Genomic DNA, 24,221 nt, shown 5'->3' with positions numbered 1-24,221 from the left:
AACAACCCAGTGCAGCTAACGGCCCGTCATAGGACAAAGAATAACATGTAACCGCAATCAGGAGAACCTAAAAGAAGGTCCTGGCACAGAGCCACACCACAAGTCAGGGCCATGACAAGCTCTGTGTTTATTCAGTGCTATTTCTTCACTTGCTTAAATCTATGGGAACCATTCCATTACTGTACTTATTTCCTCTCCATATACTTTCCTCTTTGTCGATATCCTGTTTTCCATGCCCTCCCAGAGATTGTTCCTCCCCTCTCCAATGCAGATTTTTATACATCCCCTCCCTACTGCTACCGCTAACACTGAGAGATGAGGGAGCTATAATAATCAAGAGCAGGCACTAATGTAATGCATTGGTGATATTTTTTTTGCAAAATCACTAAGCTAGATGAAGGATTTAAAGACACATTGCAGCAGCAAAATGGTTGAACCATTTTTAAAGAAGAGTGTTTATAAAGTTTTTAAACTTTCCATTAGAGTTAGGGTACGCTCACACAAGCGTGAAAAACGGACGAGTGCAATGCGAGAAAATCTCGCACTGTGCTCTGACCAATGTTAGTCAATGAAGGAGAGCAGTTGGTCAGCTTTTCTGGCACCAGATTCTGGATGCGAGAAAAGCGGCAGCATGCTGCGATTTTCTGCTAGAGCCGTATCCGTCGCACCCATTAAAGTGAATGGATGCGAGAGACACATCTGACTGCACTCGGATGTTATTCCAGTGCAGTGCGATATACGCACAGGCTGACAATGGAGGAGATGGGGGGATTAACCCCTCTCTCTCCTCCGCAGCGCCCACCCTCTCCTTTGCAGCTGTGACCCGATCACAAAATCAGGTCACAGTCACATGACACTCGGCTCACACTCACAGCAGAGCCTGAGTCGGGGGTTATTAGCATATCACATCCGTTGCTCTCGCATCGGATGCCATACACTAATGTAACTCCAGCCTTAAAGGAAAACTGTCACCAGGATTTTGCTATGCAATCTGAAGACAGTGTCGCGGGCGGAGGAGGGGACGCTGCGCTCACCCACTGCTCGGGTCCGGCTGCTGCTGCTGCTGCTCGCTCGGTCGGTGGCTCGAGCGGTGGGCCGGATCCCGGGGACTCGAGCGGCGCTCCTCGCCCATGAGTGAAAGGGGGGGAGGGTGGTTTGGTTTTAGGGATATTGTCCGTGACGCCATCCACGGTTGTGGTGAGGTTGTGGCACCACCGCTGCTCTGGACGGGGAGCCTGGGAGCGATGACGGGGAGCAGCTTGGATGTTGGTTCTCCCCTCCGTGGGTAGGCGGGTTGGTTGTCCCGGTGCCCGGTGAGGGGTTAGGATGGCAGGCAGGTTACGGGGCCTGGTGAGGTGCAGGGTCGCGAGGGCAGCGCTGTGCCGCATGGCACGGTGGTACTCACTCAGCCAATGACGAATGCAAAGTCTCCGGTAAAACAAAAGGCTGGATGGACGGGTCCCACAGATGGCTGCGGTAGCTCTCCCGGTAGGTTGGTGGTGACTGCCTTTCCCTGCACCTGTGTTGTGTTCACAGTTCCAATGGCTTCCCACCGGTAACCCGCTCCCCAGCTTGGATGGATGCTGAGGGAGCCCCTTTTGCCCGCAGGCTCTGGCCCTGGGAACTGTAGCCTTGGCGGTGACTGCATTTCCCTTCACGGTTTGAGCTGTTGCCTTCAATCGGGTCTTGACTGCTGGGAAACCCCGGAGGTTCCCTTCACTAACGGATTTGACCGGTTTTCCAGCAACTCCTAGCCTGGTCGGGGTCTGTAAGCCCTGCCGAATGGTTCTGGCTTCTCTCTGCTCCCCAATCCGGTACCGGCGGGCCACCACCCGTCCCCGGTCCTTACGGTACGCCTCAATCAGCATCTCCTGCAGACAGTCACCACCGTCTGCCAACCTTGCTGTATGTGCCCGGGCCACGCACCCAGACACGGTCAGTCTCCTCTACTGCCACTTCACTCCTTCAACACTCAAAACTCATCTGAACTCCCTTCCTTTTTCCCGCCTCCAGGACTGTGAACTCCTCGGTGGGCGGGAACAACCGCCTGGCCCACCCCCTGGTGTGGACATCAGCCCCTGGAGGGAGGCAACAAGGATTTTTGTTTGACTTCGGTGTGCCTAGCCGGGGTGTGGGGTGTGTTGTTGTAGTACCTGTGACATCCTGGCTTGTCCAGGGCGCCACAACAGCATGCTATAAGGGTTAACATTGAGATTTCAGCCATGTGCCTCTTATCACAAAGTGTATTTTTGTTTTCCTGCTATGTTAGTTTAAGCTTCAGTAGCTTTATCATCAGTCAAACTGAAGAGCCAAAAGCTAAAGAATAACTCTGCCCCATTTATGATTAGCAGCTTCTGTCTACAGTATATAAATGTACACTGAAAGCCTGGTGTGGGCGGGGGCAGCTTTTTAAGCTCTGCTACTTTGCTAAAACTGAAATATTTGATTGTGTAAGAACTGCTGCACCCAAAAATCTAAGTGATACATCTTTGGATTCAGGATTTGCTTGTCTACCACATGCTGCTCTCAGATGATGTAACAAAAACCCGCTGACAGTTTCCCTTTAAGAAAAATGTGGGCATAGCTTTTAAGGACTGCATAAGTACATGCTAGAGTTGTGTGAATTTATTTGAGTAGAATTTAATTTTTTTAGAAATGTAAAAAAATGCTGTAACATCTGTGCCGCTTTATGCTTCAGTCGCTAGGCGGTGCCACACTCTTGCAGGTGATGCTTGATATAACAATCCTATTTTATTCCTTGGACTTGTGGCTCTGGTCCAGTGAGAAAACGACATGGTTATTGTCATTGTTTTGAATTCTGGGTACTGTCAGCACTGGATGGGACTGTTTTATATAAACCCCAGGGAGCCAGCTCCCACTGCCAGTCAATAGAGATTCTATCCTGGTTTGTGCCTCTGTCCTGACCTCCTGTATTTTGACCTGATATTCCTGTTCATTGAACTTGGCTTTTCATTTGACTACATACTTGTTTTTTATTCTGTTCCTGATGTGACCTCCTGCATCTGACCCGACTTCCTGAATATCCTTCTTGCCAGCTTGCACCACCGAACAGCAGCTGACTGTGCCCCTTACCCAGGGACCTCTATATTTAAGTCCAGATCCCTTTACAGGGGTTAAAGAGTGAAGGCTTGGGTTCTGAGAAATGGAGTAGCTTGCGCCAAGCATGTTCGTAATAGCAATGTTGGAGTTGTCAGGTGACTACTAACTGTACACGCGTGACAGATTGATTGGCCCAAACAAATTATGGATCCCCTTCAAACAGTAGTGGATCAAATGCAAGACCTGGGCAATTTAGTTTACAGTGTTGCAGAACTAATTTGCCAACATGAAACCGCTCAAGTCCAAGCTGTCACGGGTGTGTCCCAAGCGAAAGACAGTCATGTGGTTCCTGCCCATAGAAGGTCACAACGTTTAGCTGCATAGATTGCTCCCTGACTTTCTATTGTTCCTGCTGTCAGTATTCATTTGTATAGGTAGCATTCCTGAATTCATCTCTCCCCTTTTTGGACCCAGCAGGAGCTCGCCTTCCACCCAGCTGCTGGTCATCAGTATTCTCTTGGTACTTAAATACCCCTTCCTTCCTTGGACTAGTGCTGGTGATATTTTCCAGTCAATTAAAGCCTTGGTTGCAAACAGGTGGCTTGTACGCGTCTGTGGTATCATTCCTAAAAACGTTGCTGAAATTCTACCTGTGTCATCTGTAGATAAGTAATTCATGCATTTTCCCCCTGTGTGTCCTTCTTGTTTCTTCTAAGTTGTTTAGTGGGGTTGACAAAGATCTCATCCCATACATTCCCTATTTAGGGCCCAGCACTAGGGATACCTAGGGTCAGGTATCTGGCTCGGTGCATATGTGCGGAACCTATGGTGAGGGACTCCAGGAACCAGCGGTAGATTTGGTCAGGGGTCACCATCTTCCCTTTCCCTAGACATAGGGTTTCCCTTCCCTTTCGCCGTTCATTTGGTACTTCCCCGTATCTAGCATGACACAAGCTCCTGTAGCACCTCCCCTGATTATTTCTGAACTCAAAGTTAACCTTTCGGACTGATTTTTAGGTGATCATAGGACTTTTTTCTTTTACGGAAAGTTGTCTTCTGTGTTTCAGGCTCCACCAACTTTCATCTGGTTCTGAAACCAGCTTGCGGGACTGATCATGGTAGCCATTTTGGAGCTACCAGGTGACTACCGACATGACAATCCTTTGTGCCCAGAATACAGATTTTTTTTTTTGTGAGATCAGCAAGATGGTGGTTAACTTAGAGCCGGCAAAAAGTTTAAAATAAACATTTAATACCTCACTGCTCATCTCTGCGGCCACCTCTCCCCTTCATGGTCTTTGGTGCCTCTTCTTCATCCATCGCAGGCTGAAATCCCCAGCAAGGACGTCTTTGTGCATGCATGTTGATACAAGTAAAATATATCTTTGTACCGTGTTAGCCAGTAGAGATAAAAAAAATTGTTTAAAAGAACTGAGAGTCCTCAGTGGTTGATACCTTTTAATGGCTAACTGAAAAGATGGTAATAATTGCAAGCTTTCGAGACTACTCAGGTCTCTTCATCAGGCATGGTATAACACAAAATCTGAAGAGTCACATATTTATACACAACAGGACATAGAAAAGTGCAGTAAAAAAAAAAAAGTAAAATCCAGTAAAATCCAGAGAGAATTTGAAACACAAAGGAAGACACTACCAGAAAGCACAGAACAAAAACAACAATACTATTAGACTACGAACCCTTCTGATCCACAACAAGGAAAAGAAGCTACATAGACTGCGCCTCAATTCAGGACTTAATACAAACAGGTGGAGAACAAAGCCAAAACCTGACAACTTGGACAACTACTCCATTCAAGGCACAAAAGCATCTAACTGTGTTATCAATCTCTCGGATTACAAACCAAACAAAATGGAACTTGCTGTGCTTTCTAGAGGACTCTCATTTTGTCCTACTAAAGCTCTAGACAAAATTGAACTCTGCAGCGACATGGAAGATTACTTCAGGAGACTACGTCTGAGGGAATATTTTAGCGATGCAGATGTTTCAGAATCCACCCAGACTGAAGGAAGACGGATCTTGACAACAAGGAAAAGATCAGATTGGACACCTCCACCAGGACGCAACCCTCATCTGGATAACTATATAGACACTTTCAGACATTTGGTAAAATCCACTTTCCTAGACACACACAGGAGGCAACCATCCAACATCAGTGCCCAGGAGAGAAGGGCCATAAAATCTTTGAAAACCAACAAAGAAATCATCATTAAACCTGCAGACAAGGGGGGTGCAATAGTCATGATGAACAAATCAGACTACATGAAGGAAGCACACAGACAACTGATGGACATACGCTACTATAAGAAATTGGAGTCTGACCCTACACAGGACTATTACAAGAAACTTAACAAGTTGGCCTCTTGTCTGCCTGACATATCCATAAGAACTGATGAACTGATACCGGTGAGTCCAAGAATAGGCACATTCTACATGCTTCCCAAAATTCACAAATCTGGAAACCCAGGAAGACCCATCATTTCATGTGTGGGCACCCTCACTGAACAAGTCTCTGGATGGGTAGAGGGTATCCTTAAACCCTTGGTAAGGGATACAACCAGCTACATCCAGGACACTACTGACCTATTGAAAAAACTATCAGCAATAGGTCCTCTTCCAGAGGGAACCATCCTTTCCACCATGGATGTGGAATCCTTGTACTCGAATATTCCACACCAGGATGGATTAAATGCTTGCAAAATTTTCCTGGAAAATACAGGAACTGATGCCAATTCTGTGGTGAAGCTTACAAAATTCATCCTCACCCATAATTACTTTGCATTTGACAATGACATATATCTACAGGAGACTGGGACTGCAATGGGAAGCAAAATGGCACCACAATATGCAAATCTTTTCATGGCCAAGCTTGAGAGTGACTTTTTATCCTCTTGTCCTATCAGGCCTCTGGCCTACTACCGTTACATTGACGATATTTTAATCATCTGGACAGAGTCTGAGGAGCAGCTGAAGACCTTCCATGAACACTTTAATCAGTTTCATCCCACCATCAACTTAACACTCAAATACTCCTGCACGGAAATCAACCTCTTGGACACCATCATTAAACTACGGAACAATGAAATAGAGACATCCCTGTACAAGAAGCCAATTGACCGTCCAACATACCTGAAATGGGACAGTTTTCATCCAAAACACATAAAAAACTCTATTGTATACAGCCAGGCTATCAGGTACAATCGGATATGTTCCAACAGTACAGATAGAGACAATCACCTTGAGGGCCTCAGAAAGACCTTTCTGAATCAAGGCTACCAACCAAGAACAATTGAAAACCAGATTACAAGAGCCACCAGAATATCAAGAAACCATCTCCTACATTATAAAACTAAAGAAGAAAACAACCGGGTCCCTCCTGTAGTCACCTACAATCCACATCTGGAGGTGTTTAGAGGAGCTGCACGGAAACTACAACCATTACTGCAAAAAGATGCCCGGTTAAAATCTATTTTTCCAGACCCCCCACTTCTGTGTTTTAGACAGCCCCCAAATCTAAGAAGCATCATTGTCAGAAGCTCCCTGTCCTCTCCAACACCAACAGGAACATTTCCCTGCAACCAAAAAAAATGTAAGACCTGTCCATTAATATTGACAACGGACAAGATAAAGATCCCCAGATCACATCAGGACTACAAGATCCCAGGTACCTTCAGCTGCACCACAACTAATGTGGTGTAGTTAATTATATGTACCAAATGTCCAACTGGGGGTCTGTATGTAGGGGAGACAGGACAACAGCTCAGGACAAGGATGAATTCTCACCGCCACACAATTAGAGAAAAAAGGATGGATCTACCTGTGGCCAAACATTTCTGTAACCCAGACCACAGCATCATGGACATGAAATTGCTGGTATTGAAAGGAAACTTCAAGTCCCAGAGAGATAGGAGACTATGGGAGTACAAACTTATGATGACCTTTGACACATTCAGAGCAGGAATGAATGTGTATCATGGATTCATGTCTTTTTACATCAGTTAAGAGATGTGCTCCTCTGACCATCCGAGCGTGTCACAGCCCTGGACCAGACCCTTATCAAAGGACAATAAAACTTTCACACTGAACTGCAGCAAAATTTATGGCCACAACAGTTTGCCCCCCTGCCATAGTGATAGTTCTGTTTTATATAACTTGTTTTTTGTTTTTTGTTTTTTTTTTCTACTGCACTTTTCTATGTCCTGTTGTGTATAAATATGTGACTCTTCAGATTTTGTGTTATACCATGCCTGATGAAGAGACCTGAGTAGTCTCGAAAGCTTGCTATTATTACCATCTTTTCAGTTAGCCATTAAAAGGTATTAACCACTGAGGACTCTCAGTTCTTTTAAACAATTTTTGCATGCATGTTGTAAGGTGTGACGACATCATGATGGATGTCCTAGCCAAGCGTGAGGATAGAAGCAGTTTAACCACACGGCATTGATAAGAAAAGTAGTTGAGGACCAGGGAACAGGTCAGCAGTGGGATATTTGTTGTTTTGATAGTTGTTTTATTTTATTTTCTACATTTTACATTTATTATTTTCTGGGGTCCATAACAAAGGACATTCAATTCATAGAGAATACATCTTCTGAGAATTAAATTTTTGGTAAAATCAGCTAATCTCATCAGGTCCACTCATCTCCAGAGATACAGTGTGTGTAAAAAAAAAATTTTCTGAATTAATATTTAAGTAGCTAATACTATTCATTAATTTCACGTATAAAACAGATAGGACAGAGTTATGTCATACATCACATATTAGTTGCATGAGAGTGACAAATTCAGTCCCGCAAAAAACTAATCTTCTTTATTTCTAAGTTCTAAAATTCATAGCAAGTCAATTTTTGATGGTTTGTACAGAAAAATATTGAAAAATTAATATATGTATGCTAGTAATTATTTTGTAATAAATCTTCATTTTTTGTGCATTTTCAATAAAACGTTATATGGCAGTATTCTTACCATTTATATATTTGCTATACATTCATTTCTTATACAGAGAGATCTCTGAGAATTACGACCTGAAATCAATAGAGGCAAACGTGTTCTCGAACAGCCCTCAACTACAAGAAATGTAAGTCATTGAAATTTTTCCAAAATTTCCCACCTTTCACTAAACTAAGAAGTGTATGAGCTTGAAAAAGTGGAACTTAAAGGGACATTCAGCTAAAAGTTTTTGCTCTCTTTTTTTTGCTGTGCACTTGAATGCAATCCGTTGCTGTCTTTGAGCCAATTATTGAAAAACAGAATAGATTTTGTATTGTACACTTTAATAGGATGACCGTCAGGAAGTCCATCAAAATGTCTGCCCCCAAAATGATTATGTCATGTGTTGTCCAGGTCCGCACACGCGGATTACTATTATGGCATCGGACTCTGTTCACTTTGCAGAGTCCGACAGGCAACCTGGTCTCTCAAGTGCTCCGCTCTGCTGGGCATCGGCTGAGTTGTTTCACTGCTCCCACCCGTGCAGGAGATAATCCTTTTTGGAGCAGTGTGCAACTCTTCTGAGAGCCGGATTGCAAATTACCATCCACAGATGATCTCTTCCTATTTAAGCCTGGGGAATGTAGTAGGAGATCGCTGAAGATAGCTTCAGCTTAGCACCAGTGATCCCTGTCTCAGTGATTATTCAGTTCATAGCGAACTACAGTTGCTGTTGTGCCTGGTTTTAACCTCTCCCTGTTGTCAGTTTATTCCCTACCCATTTCTTTATTGTCCTGCACACATATTGTCTCCCCTTTGTGTTTGAGTGCAGTATATACAAGGTTTCTTCTCCCTTGTCTGTATCTTTTCTTTGAGGTTTTGTTAATGGGTTCCTGACCCACTCCCAGGATGGGATGAGTAAGATCAGGGCTTGACAGGAGACAGGGTCATACTAGGGGCTCGGACCTGGCTACCTTTAAGCCTACCACCGAGATAAGGGACAGTGCAGGGTCTGGAGTCTGAGGGCCAGCCTAAGAGCCCCTGTTCCATCAGTACATACCCCATGACACATTACTTTATCTCAATTTCTTGAAAGTCTGTTGACCTCAATAAATCTTAATATGTGTATTTATGAGTGATTTTACTAGTTACTTATAAAAATTCCACTCTGATAAACTATTTGTATTAGGTTTAGTGCTCCTTTAAGGGATGAAGCTTGGAGATAAAATAAATTCAGTTGTATGTTGTTAAGTTCTAAAGCTTAGTTTTATCTTTGGCATGATTAATAAATATATGTGGCTCAGGAAAATGAATACATTGAACAGGTATTTGATGTAACAGACATAAAAAAAGCTTTATTGTCATATACTTGTGTTAATGAAGCAAGTTATTTGACACAGAGGTCAAGTACTGACAAATTTTGAGTTAATTGAAGCCCACTGGGATCTATTAGTTCTTTTTTCAATAAGTGTTCCTGAGACTCAAACAAGAGTTATACATCTTGACGTCCAGACCAGTCAATAATATCTAATCCAGAACTTTTTTTATATCAAATAACTGCTTGCCTCTACAGATCAGCTCCGGAGAAAAGTAAAATAAAAGAATAAGTTAATTTGTTTAGATATTTCTTTGGTTTCTTTGAGTTGTTTTTTTTTTCTATCATGAGGTGTAAACTAGAGCGTTCATTGATGGTGCCGGGCTCGAATTTCCAAGTGTTCAAATTTGAATTAAAACACAAATTTAAGGAAATTCGACTCAAGCTTGGTCCTTTGTGAGTCGATCCACTCATCTCTAGTTGGTGCCATTCATTCACAGAAGCCGGTTGTTACGGGGGGCTGTCTGATAATAAAACCCAAAGGAATATCAGACAGTCAGGGTCCACCGTGCAAAGACTCTTCTGCAGACTATGGCAGAGGATAAAGGGGTATATAAGAGTGCCACTGTAAATAGTAATAGCACACGGGCAGAGTGCAATACCTCTGTTAAACTCACAGAGGAATATAATTAGGAAATAAAGCAATTCCTCTCTTGCTTGGAGGGTGTGTGGTATGATCTCTGTTAATGGTCACAGAGACAAAAGCAGTGAGTGTGAAATGGCACCTACCTAGGTCCGTTTCACAAAGCTCCTACCTATCTTCGCTCCCCTAGTGTGCGAGGATACAAACAACTGCCAGACGCAGTATGAGGAACGTTACCCTAGCGGCAACGTCCCCCTACGAGTAGAATCACAAGGCCCAGCTGGACCATTTGCCTCAGGCACCTGCCTATGTCCGCTCCACTAAGATGTAAGGATACGGACCGCAGCCGAAGCTGTAAGGTATAAGAACGCTACCCTGCCGGTAGCGCTCACCTAGCATAGACAGAGAGATGCCTAGAGGGACGTGCACAGAGCGTCTACTCTCATGCATGAACCAAGAGGACTGAGCGCCGGGCAGCGTGCGTTAGGGTCTTATATAGACTCTGTGCCTCATCCAAGATGGAGGACACCAGAGCCAATTCGCTGCCAGATTGACAGCAATGACGTCACGCTGGCCTATCACCGAGCAAAGCGTCACAAGCACATGACCAGCGACCAATCGGCATAGAAGGTGTCAGAGACATGTGACCACGTGTCACAAGCACATGACCAGCGGCCAATCAGCTTACAAGGTGTCAGAGACATGTGACCTCGTGTCAGCGATGATGTCACCTCACCCGCACATGTGCAATGGCTCCAAGATAGGACTTAGTCTCCAGCGCTTGCACATGTGCAGTAGCAAGAAATCCGAACATAGTCTCCAGTGCTCGCACATGTGCAGTAGCAAGAAATCCGAACATAGTCTCCAGTGCTCGCACATGTGCAGTAGCAAGAAATCCGAACATAGTCTCCAGTGCCACAGCAACCGTAACACCGGTCTAGCAACTACATCGGCAATCTGTGGCTATCGGACAGAAAATGTGAGGACCACTCCTTATCCGATGGTATCGCTGGCTAATCTTTTGGTTGAACAGGCTGGCACATATGACCTCATGCCAATCCAGCTAGAACAAAAATCACAGATACTAGTTGTTAGGAGACGGTTCATCAAGCTCCCCACTGAAATGGCTGCTGGTTCTGGTCCTGTGAATTGATTCACACTATCTATGGAGTCAACATTAATATCTTGGTCTTTCTCCTGAGGAAGATTTGTGACTACTTCTAAATACACCGTCTTTCATCTGGAAATAGTGCATTGGTTTTCGTCACTTCTCAACAGCACAGTCACTACCACGTTCTTTTTTTCCTAGTTCTCATGTAGTGATACTAACTTTAATATCCCACATCACAGTCTACAGTAAAGTCCAAAGGATCATGCATTTATTTTGTATTGAACTATTTTTGGTAGACCTTTTTGTGCATAACATGTAGCCTCAGAACTTAAAAGGATCATGCCATGAAAAACATTCATCATTTATACACAACAACCAGAATTGAGGTTTATAAACAAACAAGTAGAGTGATCAGCTGTTTTGGTGGATGTAACTGAAGAGAATGAAGTGGCAGTGCTATATTTTAACAACTCCCCCCTGCATTAGATGCATTAGATGCATTAGAGTCTTGATACAATTGATATATATATATATATATATATATATATATAGCCACTATCCTGCTGCAATTTGCAATTTATAGAAGTATTCAGTTTAGGTGTTCAGTTGCTGTAGGAACCATTTAACATCCAAAGACAATGTTGAAACTTTTGAATTAATAGAGGGGAACCAGGGTGGATTTCAACTTTTCATCTAAATGTCGGCATATGTGGTTTCAGGTAATATTTAAATCTACATTATCTACTATATTTATAACATGGTGGCTATGGGCGAGCTACTTGTCTTCTACAACCTGCCATGCTTCACGAAAAATGGGATTCTGGCTTGGTGTGTGCATCTTTGTGGTGTTTTTTACATGGGGGGAAACGTCTTAGCAGACTGCAGGTTGCAGTAGAATATGGCCAGGATGAGTTGATTCGTGGAAAATTAAGAAATCAATGTCAAAAATGTTTGTTTTTACTGAACTTGAACATGATAGTAACTTTATACAACAGATAGTAAATAAAGCTCTTCTCCTTGTAGAATTCATTTGCTAAATGCAGGCATGGACACTTCTCATATACAGCACATGACCATTTCTTTTCATCTGTTCCCATACACTTGTAAAGTGGAATCTCGCTTAATGAGTAACCCACTTAACGAGAATTTCGCTTAACAAGCAAAGCTTTCTGTAAATTTGTAACCCGGTTTACGAGAAAGCTTTGCTGTGCAAGGAAAATCCTCACCGCACACACTTCCGGTTCCGTACATCCACCGCGCTCTGACCCACACTTGCAGTCCACACAAACACACACAAGCACGCACAAACACACACAAACACACACGCACACACACACATACAGTATTATGCTCACCTTACCTTCCACTCCACCGCCGGCCTCATGGTTCTTGTAGTCCGCCGGCTCATTGCGACATCCGCACGGTGAACTACAAGACCCAGGAGGCCGGCGATGGAACGAAAGGTAAGGTGAGCATAATATGTGTACCTTTCAGTTCCATCGCTGGCCTCCTGGGTCCTGTAGTTTGCCGCTCCACTCCAGGCTGTGCATCTGCAACCATAGCGACGAAGCAGGAAGTTCCCCTGTCACCCGCTACTCAAAGGCAGTGCGCTGGCCAGTCAGAGGCAAGCAACTCCTGCCTTTGACGTCAGCGCTCTGGCAGCGGAGGTTCCTCCCTCGTCATTATGGTAACCCGATACACAGCCTGTACTGGTGAACAGCAAGTTCCAGGAGACCGGCGATGGAACGGAAGGTAAGGTGAGAATAATATGTGCGTGTGCGTGCGTGCTTGTGTTTGTGTGTGTTTGTGCGTGTTTGTGCATGTTTGTACGTGTTTGTGCATGTGTGGAATGACACAATAGGGGACCTGAATGGGACATTTAACAAGTTGTGGAATGAATTGTCTGCATTGCAATGATTTTCTATGGGAAATCTTGCTTTGCTGAACGAGTAACTTGGTTAACAAGCACATTCCCAGAACGGATTGTTCTCGTTAACCAAGGGTCCACTGTATCTCACTACAGTCCAGTCAACAACACTGAGAGATTTTGTCTTCCCCTGTGAGGTTTCTGCAACAGAGATTACATCATTATAATCCTCACCTTTAAATACACACTCCGTTCTCTGAGGGTCATAGACTTAAAGCTGTGATGCGCCCAGTTCTTGCTCCACCAGCTTCATCATCTCAAGTGATAATGCCCCTTTCCAGCACCCAACGGTAGACAAGCCTCTCGGCATACCTCTTTTCTGATGCCCTTTCATGTCCCAGCTCCGCCTGGGACACTTTCGGATTCACAGAAGATGAAAAGGTGACCTTGTTGTCGCTCTCCCGACCTATATCATAATCTTCTTTGGGCAGCATCCAGTCTTCCTCTGACTCATGACTCCAGGCTCATGCCCCAACTTTATTTTCTCCTTCTCTTGGGGAAGGAAGGACAGACAGGCAGACAGGGGTAAGAATAACTAGCAAAACTCGACCCACCTATTAGATATTCCGTCGCACCTCTCATCAAGCAACAGTGCATTTCACAAACTTTACTTGCCTAAATTTCAGAAAGTATACAGTGGGGAAAAAAAGTATTTAGTCATCCACCAATTGTGCAAGTTCTCCCTCTTAAAAAGATGACAGAGGCCTGAAATTGACATCATAGGTAGACCACAACTATGAGAGACAAAATAAGAAAATAAATTCAGAAAATCACCTTGTCTAGTTGGCAAGATATTTTTTGCAAATTATGGTGGAAAATAAGTATTTAGTCATCTAAAAACATGCAAGATTTCTGGCTCTCACAGACCTGTAACTTCTTTAAGAGGCTCCTCTGTCCTCCACTCATTACCTGTAGTAATGGCACTTGTTTGAACTTGTTATCAGTATAAAAGACACCTGTCCACAACCTCAAACAGTCCCACTCCAAACTCCACTATGGTGAAGATCAAAAAGCTGTCAAAGGACACCAGAAACAAAATTGCAGCCCTGCACCAGGCTGGGAAGACTGAATCTGCAATAGGCAAGCAGCTTGGTGTGATGAAATCAACTGTGGGAGCATTAATAAGAAAATGGAAGACCACTGGTAATCTCCCTCGATCTGTGGCTTTACGCAAGATCTCACCCCGTGGGGTCAAAATGATCACAAGAACGGTGATCAAAAATCCCATAACCACATGGGGGAACCTAATGAATAACCTGCATAGAGCTAGGACTACCGTAACAAAGGCTACCATCAGCTGAGCTGCATCCAAAGAATACCATACCTACTGTGAAGCATGGGCATGGCAACATCAAGCTTTGGGCAGTTTCTCTTCAAAGGGACCAGGATGACTAATCCGTGTACATGAAAGAGTGAATGGGGTCATGTATCATGAGATTTGGAGTGCAAACCTCCTTCCATCAGCATTGAAGATGAAACGTGGCTGGGTATTCCAGCATGATAATGATCGCAAGCACACCACCAGAGCAAAAAAGGAGTGGCTTTGTAAGAAGCATAAGAAGGTCTTGGAGTGGCCTAGCCAGTCTCCAGATCTCAACCCCATAGAAAACCGCTGGAGGGAGTTGAGAGTCCATGTTGCCCAGTGACAGGCCCAAAACATCACTGCTCTAGAGGAGATTTGCATGGAGGAATGGGCCAACATACCACCAACAGTGTGTGCCAACCTTGTGAAGCCTTACAGAAAACGTTTGACCTCTGTCACTTCCAATAAAGGATATATAACAAAATGTTAAGATGAACTTTTGTTAATAACCAAATACTTATTTCCCACCATAATTTGCAAAATAATTCTTGCCAAATCAGACAAGGTGATTTTCTGGATTTATTTTCTTATTTTGTCTCTCATAGTTGTAGTCTACCTATGATGTCAATTACAGGCATCTCTCATTTTTTTAAGTGGAAGAACTTGCACAATTGGTGGCTGACTAAATACTTTTTTCCGCACTATACATCTAATTTCACAACTATACTTATGTATAGAATCAGCATGATAGCAACAGTAGAGTACTGGTTTTAGTTTATATATTAAAATCCTGATGGGTGGTCCTCTTTAAATTAACATAATATGCTGAATAATGCAATTAACCTGCAGTTTAGGGATAAGCTGCAGGTTATTAGTATTTTGAAGGTAGCTGGTGTTGGGGTCAGCACACACGGTGAGTAATACGGAGTGAGTGGAATGCGATAAAAAATCGCATTCCACTCGGACCAATACTACTCTATGGGGCAGCTGCCATGAGTAATTTTTTCTCAGCCCTAATCAGACCAAAAAAACAATTGCAGCATGCTGTGGGTGGAATGCGATCCTGTTTCACTTGCACCCATTCACGTCTATAGGTTCAAGAAAAACATTGCATTGCACTTGCATTACACCAGAGTGCAGTGCGATTCTCGCATCAGCTGGCAATGGAGGAGATAGGGAGATAAATCCCTCCCTCTCCTCCGCAGTGTCGGCCGTCCTCTCCGCATCTGTGGTCTGATCGCACGATCGGACCACAGTCGCATGAAACTCGCATGACACTTGGCTCCCGCTATGCTGTGAGTGTGAGCCGAGTGTCATACGAGGACTCACACTAATCCCCGTGTGGCCTCAGCCTTGAGGGCTGACAATTTGCAAATAACAATAACAAAATTTGCAAATGTAGCCCGGAGGCCACTGTGCAGCGGGGAATGCTGGTGCTAAGTAACTCGCTGGGCTAGGCAGAACTTCAGCAACTAAAATGCAAGCTGAAGAGTCCTATCACAACCTGTGTTACACCACACAGGAGTATAGGAATACAACAGTAACCCCTGTTAACGTCACAGGGATTATGCAAGTAAAGAAAAGTCACTATATTTTCTGTTGGCTTCACAGAGGCTACGCTATTAGGAAAATACCTAAGCACACCTTGCAACTAGTGTTCCTGCCTGGGCGACCCACCAGGAAGTGGAGTAACCCTCGCACTATCTGGGTCATGGTGTGTGCGGTACCTGCCTAAGCAGTCTGCTCTAATTGCGGAGTAACCCTCTCACCAGAGCAGACTGTGGTATGCATAGTACCTGCCTATGCTGCCTGAACTAGATGTGGAAGCAGCCTGGCCTAACTGTGCAGTAATCCTCTTGCTGGAACCAGGCCATGGAATTGCGGAAACAACTAATGGGAGATAGCACGTGGAGCCAAAATGGCGGGCGTCCACATATATACACCTCCAGATATAGAATGATCAGAGGGCGCCGCCATGTTCCCGAATGAGCCTTAAATAGAATAAGCCACGCCCCAAAATGTCATGCCCAGTCAGCGGTGACCTCACCTGCTGGCCAACAAGTGAGAACACATCATCAAGTCTGCTGACACTGAACCACCAAGAGGGAGTTGCCACGTCATGCACATACTCATTACAGTGGATTCTTGACTTTAGTTTTTGAAGACAACATCTTCTTCTGCACCTCAGCATTCACTATGTTCACAGGAGCAGAACCTTTAGCATTCATCCGCACATTGCGTGCTCTGGCCAGGTGCCAGGATTGTCGGGGAAGCTGAACCTGAGTGGGTGACCACTTGATCCACAGATGCTCCAGACCCAGCCCTGGGACGGGAGTCATTCTAACGCCCAACATTATACGTAGCCTCAGGATGGGAAACATCCCGACGCCTAACACCTGGCTTCTGTACTGTATGTGCAGCACCCATGAGAAAATAGCTTTATTTATATAGGAACCACTGGCTTTCAGTCAAACACTATACTGTGGTGGCTGTAGACACTTTCCAGCACTCATTGATAGCTGGCTTAGTACTGCATTGGTGTAGAGCCAACTGTTAATCAATGCCAGGTGTGCCAACAGGTGCCACGTTCAGTGCTGTGAGCAATGACTGTAGACTTGCCGCTATGCCTGCATGACTGAAAGTCAGCGGTTCCTGGGTAAAAAAAAGAGTTAATTTTTCTTCCAGGTGCCGTACATTAAATGCCGCTGTCAGGAATCTTCATAACGCTAATTGCGTGCTTAGTAACTCTACATCTGCAAGTTAATAGTGTTATTGGACAAACATGACTTGTTCCTTTTTGGTTCTCCTAAAGTATATTGCCTCACAACTCTACAATGCAGTGCCCTAAAAAACAACTAATTTATTGGACCAAAAATCAGTGTACAATGTTTGGCGCTACACTCAGCGAAGAGATCCGAACGGGCTGCAGGAAGCTCGTGTTGGATCCTATGGAGGTTTCTGTGGATGATTAAACCAGTTTGACACTCATTGTACAGCAAGTTGACAGAGAATTACAACGATATTGGGGTGAAGTTGGAGATGATATAAAACTAAAATGCATATTAATTTGTCTTGTTTTCTTTTCAGAAGAATTGAAAAAGCAAACAGTCTTGAATACATTGATCGAGATGCTTTCTGGAATCTGCCAATGCTGAAGTATCTGTAAGACTAATAATTTTCTATTTGATGTACTAATTCTTATTAGCTCATCACAGACACAAATTAAATATATGCAACGATAATAAATGACCAGGAGCTACAAAGAAGCCGAGGGCACATGAAAGAAAATCTTTTTTTATAATAACAGTAGTAGAAGTTCAAGCACTGGGGATATTAAGTGATAATGTCTATGACATTTAGAAAGAATTTAAATGAATGTAATCCAATGCACAACTCGCCCCCCAAGTTAAATCCTTATAATTACACTGACGGTTATTGACCCTATTCTCCATGCACAGCTCTCGAGACAGTCTCAAGTATTGGTCTCTAGTCTCTCTGACACACTTTGCCTTCCTTCTGAATTTCTTGAATGATATTAAATGCAGTGTATAAAAAGAAAAAGCATTTTCCATCTTTATAAAAGGGTATAATTACCGTATGTGTTTTTAATTATATTAGACCATACATTCATATTCTTATTTACTGTACCTTTCTAAATAAATCAAGTAATAACCATCTAAATTGTAATAAATTAGCATAAATTAAAGATAGAAGAAAATATCCATTAGTCATTCCTGGATATTCTTTAGGTTTTAGGGCGAGTTAGGACTCATTTATTCTCCGTGTTTAAAACGTGCGTGAAAAAATGGTACCAATGCCGTGAGTGTTTTGGAACAGTGTGTCATCAATGTATGATCTTTGTGTCCATATATACCTGTTACAGAGTGACCATAGGAGTTCCCACAGGGCACAAAGGAACCCACAAGGTCCTGTTGTAGCTTACAGAGTTTAGACTCTGTAAGGGAGACGCCATCGGGGTCACCGTATAACCGGCCAAAGACGTAAAAAACTCGTCCACTGACCGCAACTAGAGTTGAGTGAGTAGTTAACTATATGTACTTGCTATGCTGTTAGCGAGTACTGTCCGCTACTCACATATTCGTTACAAGTAGCAGACGCAATGTAAGTCAATGGAAAATACTCGCTAACTAGCAAGTAACCCGAAAGCCGTTCTTGTCGTGCGAGTAGCAAATAGTACGACTTTCGGGTTACTCACTTCTTAGTGAGTATTTCCCATTGACTTACATTGCGCCCTCTACTCATAACGAATATTTGAATAGCGGACAGTACTCACTAACAGCATAGCGAGTACGAATAGTTAATTACTCGCTCAACACTAACCGCAATGATTGTGAGTCAGTTGGCAGAAAGAAGGTCCACCACTAGGTATCTCCCTCCAACAAGGAGACAACGATCCCCACTCACTGTTCCTCACTCCCTGAGGAGTGAGGGCGGAGCTTGAAATAAAACTTGCAAGACTCTCTACATGTTACAAATATCTGCCCCAGAAAACCTATTCAAGATGGCTATCCGTCTGAGTCTGGGCGGGGGCTGCGACCAGCAGACCCACAATATGTTGCAGCTGCTGCACCACTTGAGTTTGTAGATCCATAACATCCTGTAAAGGGAAAAAAATGGAAGCTCACCACGCAGTGTGTAGCAGTATCAACCCATGAGATGGGAAATGGGCGCCAGATCCTCTGGTAAGGCGTCGACCAGAAACGTAGAAATGGAGGAGTGGAGCAACTAAAAAAACTGCAGCATGTTAACACTAACGTGTTTCTGGTGCACAAAAAGACGCCCTTAGTCATAGAAATCTTTGACTAAGGGCATGTTTTTGTGTGCCAGAAACGCGTCAGGTGTTAACATGCTGCAGTTTTTTGTGTTTTTAAAATGCTTTGAATAAAGGTTTTTTTTATTTTACTCATCACTTCATAGAAGATGCTGTTCCTTCATTCAATCCTATGAAAGGGTCTGCATAAGTGTGCTAAAGCCTCTGTCTGAGTCATACTGACTGTAAATAATGTCACAGAGTGACCAAATGAGTTCCTGCAGGGCAGAAGAGAACCCCCAATAAAACTGCGATACACAGGGAACACAGGGGGTCCCTGGCTCTAGAAAGAGGAGGGCAGGGACACCTCCTGATCTCACCTTAGTCTGATCCCTGCCCTTCTTAAAGTCCCTATACAGGTTCTTTCAACCTGTCACCGAACAGGATACCTTGTAGTTGGCAAGCCCTGCACTCACCCTGGCTAGTGAGCAGGCCAATGAGAGCACTAGTCTCACCACTACAAATAATACAACACAGGGGTAGATAAACAGAGAAGGGAACAACAATAAAACCCTTGGAATCTTGGAAGCTGCAAACAATCATGCCCCAAATGAAGTATGCTAATAGCAGGTATCCAGTAGCTCCTTGAGACAGCTGCCTCCTGTCTGGTCAGAACAGATGAAGATCTATTTCCAGCACCAGGAAATGGGTAAAGTGACTGTTCGAAATAGATGGGAGTGGTCACAAATCGGCAGCAAGTGAGGAAATCAACCAGAAGCTAGCAGGGAAAACTGACCATTCATTCAGCACTAACAGAAAGCAAATACATTTAATACAGTATATAGAGCCTCACAAGTCAATGTGGTGCTAAGATCCCAAAACCATCACAAGTATCACAAGGACGGATGATCCTCGTGACAATACCATCTGCGTGTCAACTGTATTATTCACGGATGGATCAATTAATAAAGAAAATAAATTCCACGTTTGCCTTGAAAATTAAAATAAATAAAATGTATAATATTCATATATTTATATAATAGCTGAAAAAATAAAGTTTTCAGCCTGACTCATTACCAATCACATACACTACTCACAAAAAGTTACGGATATCTGACTTTCATGTGAAATTTATGTAAAACGTAAAAAGTTCATGCTACAATCAGTGATATTTTATATTGAAATTAGGGCACTTAACTACTAGAAGCATGTAATGGAGCTTTCCTCATCTCAAACAATATTTTGAAACAAAAGTCAATAACAGTGGTGGATACCCGCAAAAGGGCTGTGTCTCAATAATTTATCATGTGGCCTTGAGCATCAATTACAGCTGACAATGACATTGCCTGCTGTTCACAAGTGGAGTTCTTGTCTGCGGAGGCATGGCAACCCACTCTTCTTGAAGGGCGGCCCTCAGGTCAATGAGGTTCCGGGGTGCAGAGTTACGAGCATCTATATGGTGACTTTGCTGATCCTATAGATTTTCTATGAGATTTAGGACTGGAGATAGTGCAGGCCACTCCATTTGAGTCACCCCCAGTCTCAAGCAGCCATTCCCGAATGATGCCACCTTGATAAGCTGGTGCATTGTCATTCATGAAGATGAAAATGTGTTGGTCATGCAGAAGCTGGATTAATGATGTTATTCAAGTTGTAAGGGTTGTCATTCACAAAGTGTAGGGCTATTCTGTATTGGCTAGATGTACATGGCCACATTAACACCACCAAAAGCTCATCTGGTGACAACAGTGGCTCAGGCATAGTGCTCTCCTTGATGTCTCCAAGCTCATTGGCGGCCATCATTTCTACTCCGCATGAATTGACTTTCATCAGTGAACATCACAGAGGCCCACTGGTTCCTTGTTCAGCATAGATGACACGTGTGTCTGGTGGTGTGGTCATGTACCCTTGCAGATCATCTAACATGCAGACCACGCAGATGTGAACAGTTTACAATGGTTTGAAGTGACACTTGGGTGCCTCTCACCTTCCTTAAATCTGCCTGGAGTTGTCAAGTCCTGAAGGGCATTGTTCACAATGAAGCTGTCATCAGTGTGGGATGTGGACAAAACACATGCACTTCGCTGGCTTTCTATGACTCTTCCAGTCTCTCTGTATCATTGTACAACCTGCTGGTGACACTTTAAGCTCAGTGGCAACTTCCATCTGAAAACATCCTGCTTGAAGCCTCACAATGACGAGGTATTGTTGATCAATTGTTAGGTGTTGTTTTGGACTTATGATGTCAAAAGTTGAAAATCATAATGATGAGGACTATTTAAATATCAATTTTAATTGAACCCTAAAATTTATTGTCAATTCATGGATTAAACACTTGTGAATTTTGCCATTAAGCTCCTTGTTGGAGAACAACAAGTTAAAAGTAAAAAGTAGTGAAACATTGAACAGTTGGACATGTGCATCCAAAAGTTTAGAGAAGATCTCATTAAGTTCATCTGAAAAGGTAGAGGGCATTTTAGGATCATCTGTAACTTTCACCCAAAAGCCAAATATCCCTAACTTTTTGTTAGTAGTGTATATTAGTGTCATTGAATGCAGTGGATTTCGAGGCTGACAGCAAAAATGTTTTAATTTTCATTGTTTTATATGATAGGTTCAAGTTTTTGGGCTTTGAAATGCACATTTACATACATCTCTGCTGTCAAAATCAGAGAGCGCTCCCATCGTCAGCGAGTCAGAGACTAAAGGAAAATCGCTGTTGTTTCATTCTGCAATCTCTCCATATTTCTGGGTAAATCATATGCTAATAAGCCGTACTGGCAGGCAGGTATAAATTAAGATGTCTGGTAGGAATGTTTGCAGACAGGAGCATCACGTATACAGACAAATATTGTCATACAACATTGGCTTATTCATTATATACATCAGCAAAAAATAGCAAACTGATTTTCCTTCTCTGGCATCCTGAAAATACAAAAATATCTCTTGGCATCTGCCGTATCATGCACACATTTTCCTTGTGGACTCTGTCAGTGTCTATAATAAATATTTTCTTGTGGTACAGATGTAGCCCAACATTGCCTCTAGCCAAGTTTAATCTGGGCACAAGCTAAAACATATGCTCGCTTCTTGGAGCGGTGTCAACAGACTTTATTGAAGAATGTTAGAAAATCAGAATGTTGTCATATGTGAGGCTGTAGAAATGTGAGCAGCACCTAAAGGCGCTACCATTTCTGAGTATTATCAATAAATGTGGCCATAGGAATGATAGTATAGATTACAATGTTTCCCCCTAGTGGCGACTACAGGAGGCTAACATTTAAAGGATGGGTATATCACTGCTGCTTTTTTTCTATTTCTTCTGATAATTAGTTAAAGTGCACCAATCAATAGGATTTTCCTACATAACCTAAAGCCAGTGCTATACTGGCGCTATCATGCTGATTCTATACATACCTGTAGTTGTCAGCTCGGATGTATAGGTTTTGAAACACAAGCAAGTAAAGATTGCAAAGTGAACAGTTTTTTGATTGACAGCAGCTACTAATAGCTGGGGTGGGGTTTGATAGTGATTCCTGCCACCCTGCCTGTCCATCCTCCACCTGTTATTTATGCTAATGCCATTATAGAAGTGTTTTACTAATGGTTGAGGCTAAATCATGGTGGCTAAAAGGACCTGTGCTGAAGTAATATCCACGTGACCGGAAGGGGTGGAGACTCAGCCAACATAGCTGATACCAGGAAGCAACATTATATTTCTGTTGGCTGAGGCCCCGCCCCCTCTGGTCACATGGGTATGACATCAGCAAAGGTCCTTCTAGCCACCTTGATTTATAGCCACGAACTTCTATAATAGAATTAGCATAAATAATAGATAGTGGGAGGACAGACAGGATGGGGAGCGGGAAACACTAGCAGACCCCACCCTAACTATTAACTGATCGGCAGCTGCTGCCAATCAAAAAACTGTTAATTTCACAAATGTTACTTACTTGTGTTTCAAAACCTTTACATCCGAGCCGACAACTAAAGGTAGAGAATAAGCCTGATAGCATAGCACTGGCTTAGGTTATATAGGAAAATTCTAGTGATTGGTGCGCTTTAATAAAAATTAGATAATACGTGTATATATATATATATATATATATATATATATATATATTTACACTAAAATGCTGCCAATGTGAAATACAACTCATCCTTGTAAAAAAATGAGGCTGGCTGGGATCTGTGTGTGATCAGTGACACATGTTTGTCCATGAGTCCTAACTCTATCATCAGAATGACAAGGTTTTTCTCATCTCTAAGGTCCTATCCCAAAATGTAGTAGGTGTAATAATAGTATTAGCAAATATCTCTGACGAGAAATGTAGTATAGTTCTCCTGATTAGCTACAGTCATGGCCGAAAGAGTTGGCACCCTTTAAATTGTTCCTCAAAATGAACTATTTATCCCCAAAAATTGTTGCACATGGTTTTTTATACACATGTTTATTTTGTCTGTGTGCATTAGAACAAAAAAAAACCCAAAAAACTGAGAAAAATAGGCAAACTGGACATACTTTCACACAAAACCTCCAAAATGGTTTGTTTTAAGCATGTGATGCTCGCTCAAACTCACCTGTGGCAAGTGACAGGTGTGATCAATATGAAAATCACACCTGAAACCAGATAAAAAGGGGAAAAGTTGACTTAATCTTTCCATAGTGTGTCTATGTGTACCACGCTAAGCATAGAGAATCGAAAGAGAACAAGATAACTGATGAATTGAGAACCAAACTTGTTGAAAAGATATCAACAATGTCAAGGTTACAAGTCCATCTCCAGAGATCTTGATGTCCTTTTGTCCTCAGTGAGCAACATAATCAAGAAGTTTACAACCCATGTCACTGCAGCTAATCTCCCTGGATGTGGACAGCAGACAAAAATTGATGAAAGGTTGGATCACAGGATAGTCTGCATGGTGGATAAGCAGTGACATCCAAGTTCCAAAGAAATTCAAGCTGACCTGCAGGCTTAGGGTGCATCAGTGTCAGCGCAAATTATTCATGGACATTTGAATGAAATGAAACACTAATGGCAGGATATTCAGGAGGACCCCATTGCAGACACAAAAAAACAGACTGCAGTTTGCCTAAATTTACTTGAGTTAACCAAAATCATTCTGGAAAAGTGTTTTGTGG

General features: G+C 43.0%; 1 protein-coding gene across 2 annotated transcripts in view; it reads left to right on the top strand.

Moving 5' to 3' along the window:
• Nucleotides 1-24,221, top strand: part of LOC142296035 (follicle-stimulating hormone receptor-like) — a 270,857-nt gene that overhangs the window by 172,827 nt on the left and 73,809 nt on the right. Inside the window, exons 3-4 of one of the 2 annotated variants that reach the window (XM_075339219.1) lie at nt 8,082-8,156; nt 17,398-17,469. In XM_075339219.1, the coding sequence (XP_075195334.1) occupies nt 8,082-8,156; nt 17,398-17,469 (147 nt within the window). Of the gene's footprint in view, nt 1-8,081; nt 8,157-17,394; nt 17,470-24,221 lie in introns of both variants that reach the window. The other variant, XM_075339218.1, reaches the window with a different exon arrangement.

This window comes from Anomaloglossus baeobatrachus, chromosome 3 (assembly GCF_048569485.1).
Source record: "Anomaloglossus baeobatrachus isolate aAnoBae1 chromosome 3, aAnoBae1.hap1, whole genome shotgun sequence".
Lineage (NCBI taxonomy): Eukaryota > Metazoa > Chordata > Amphibia > Anura > Aromobatidae > Anomaloglossus > Anomaloglossus baeobatrachus.
This window is presented reverse-complemented; position numbering and strand designations above follow the sequence as displayed.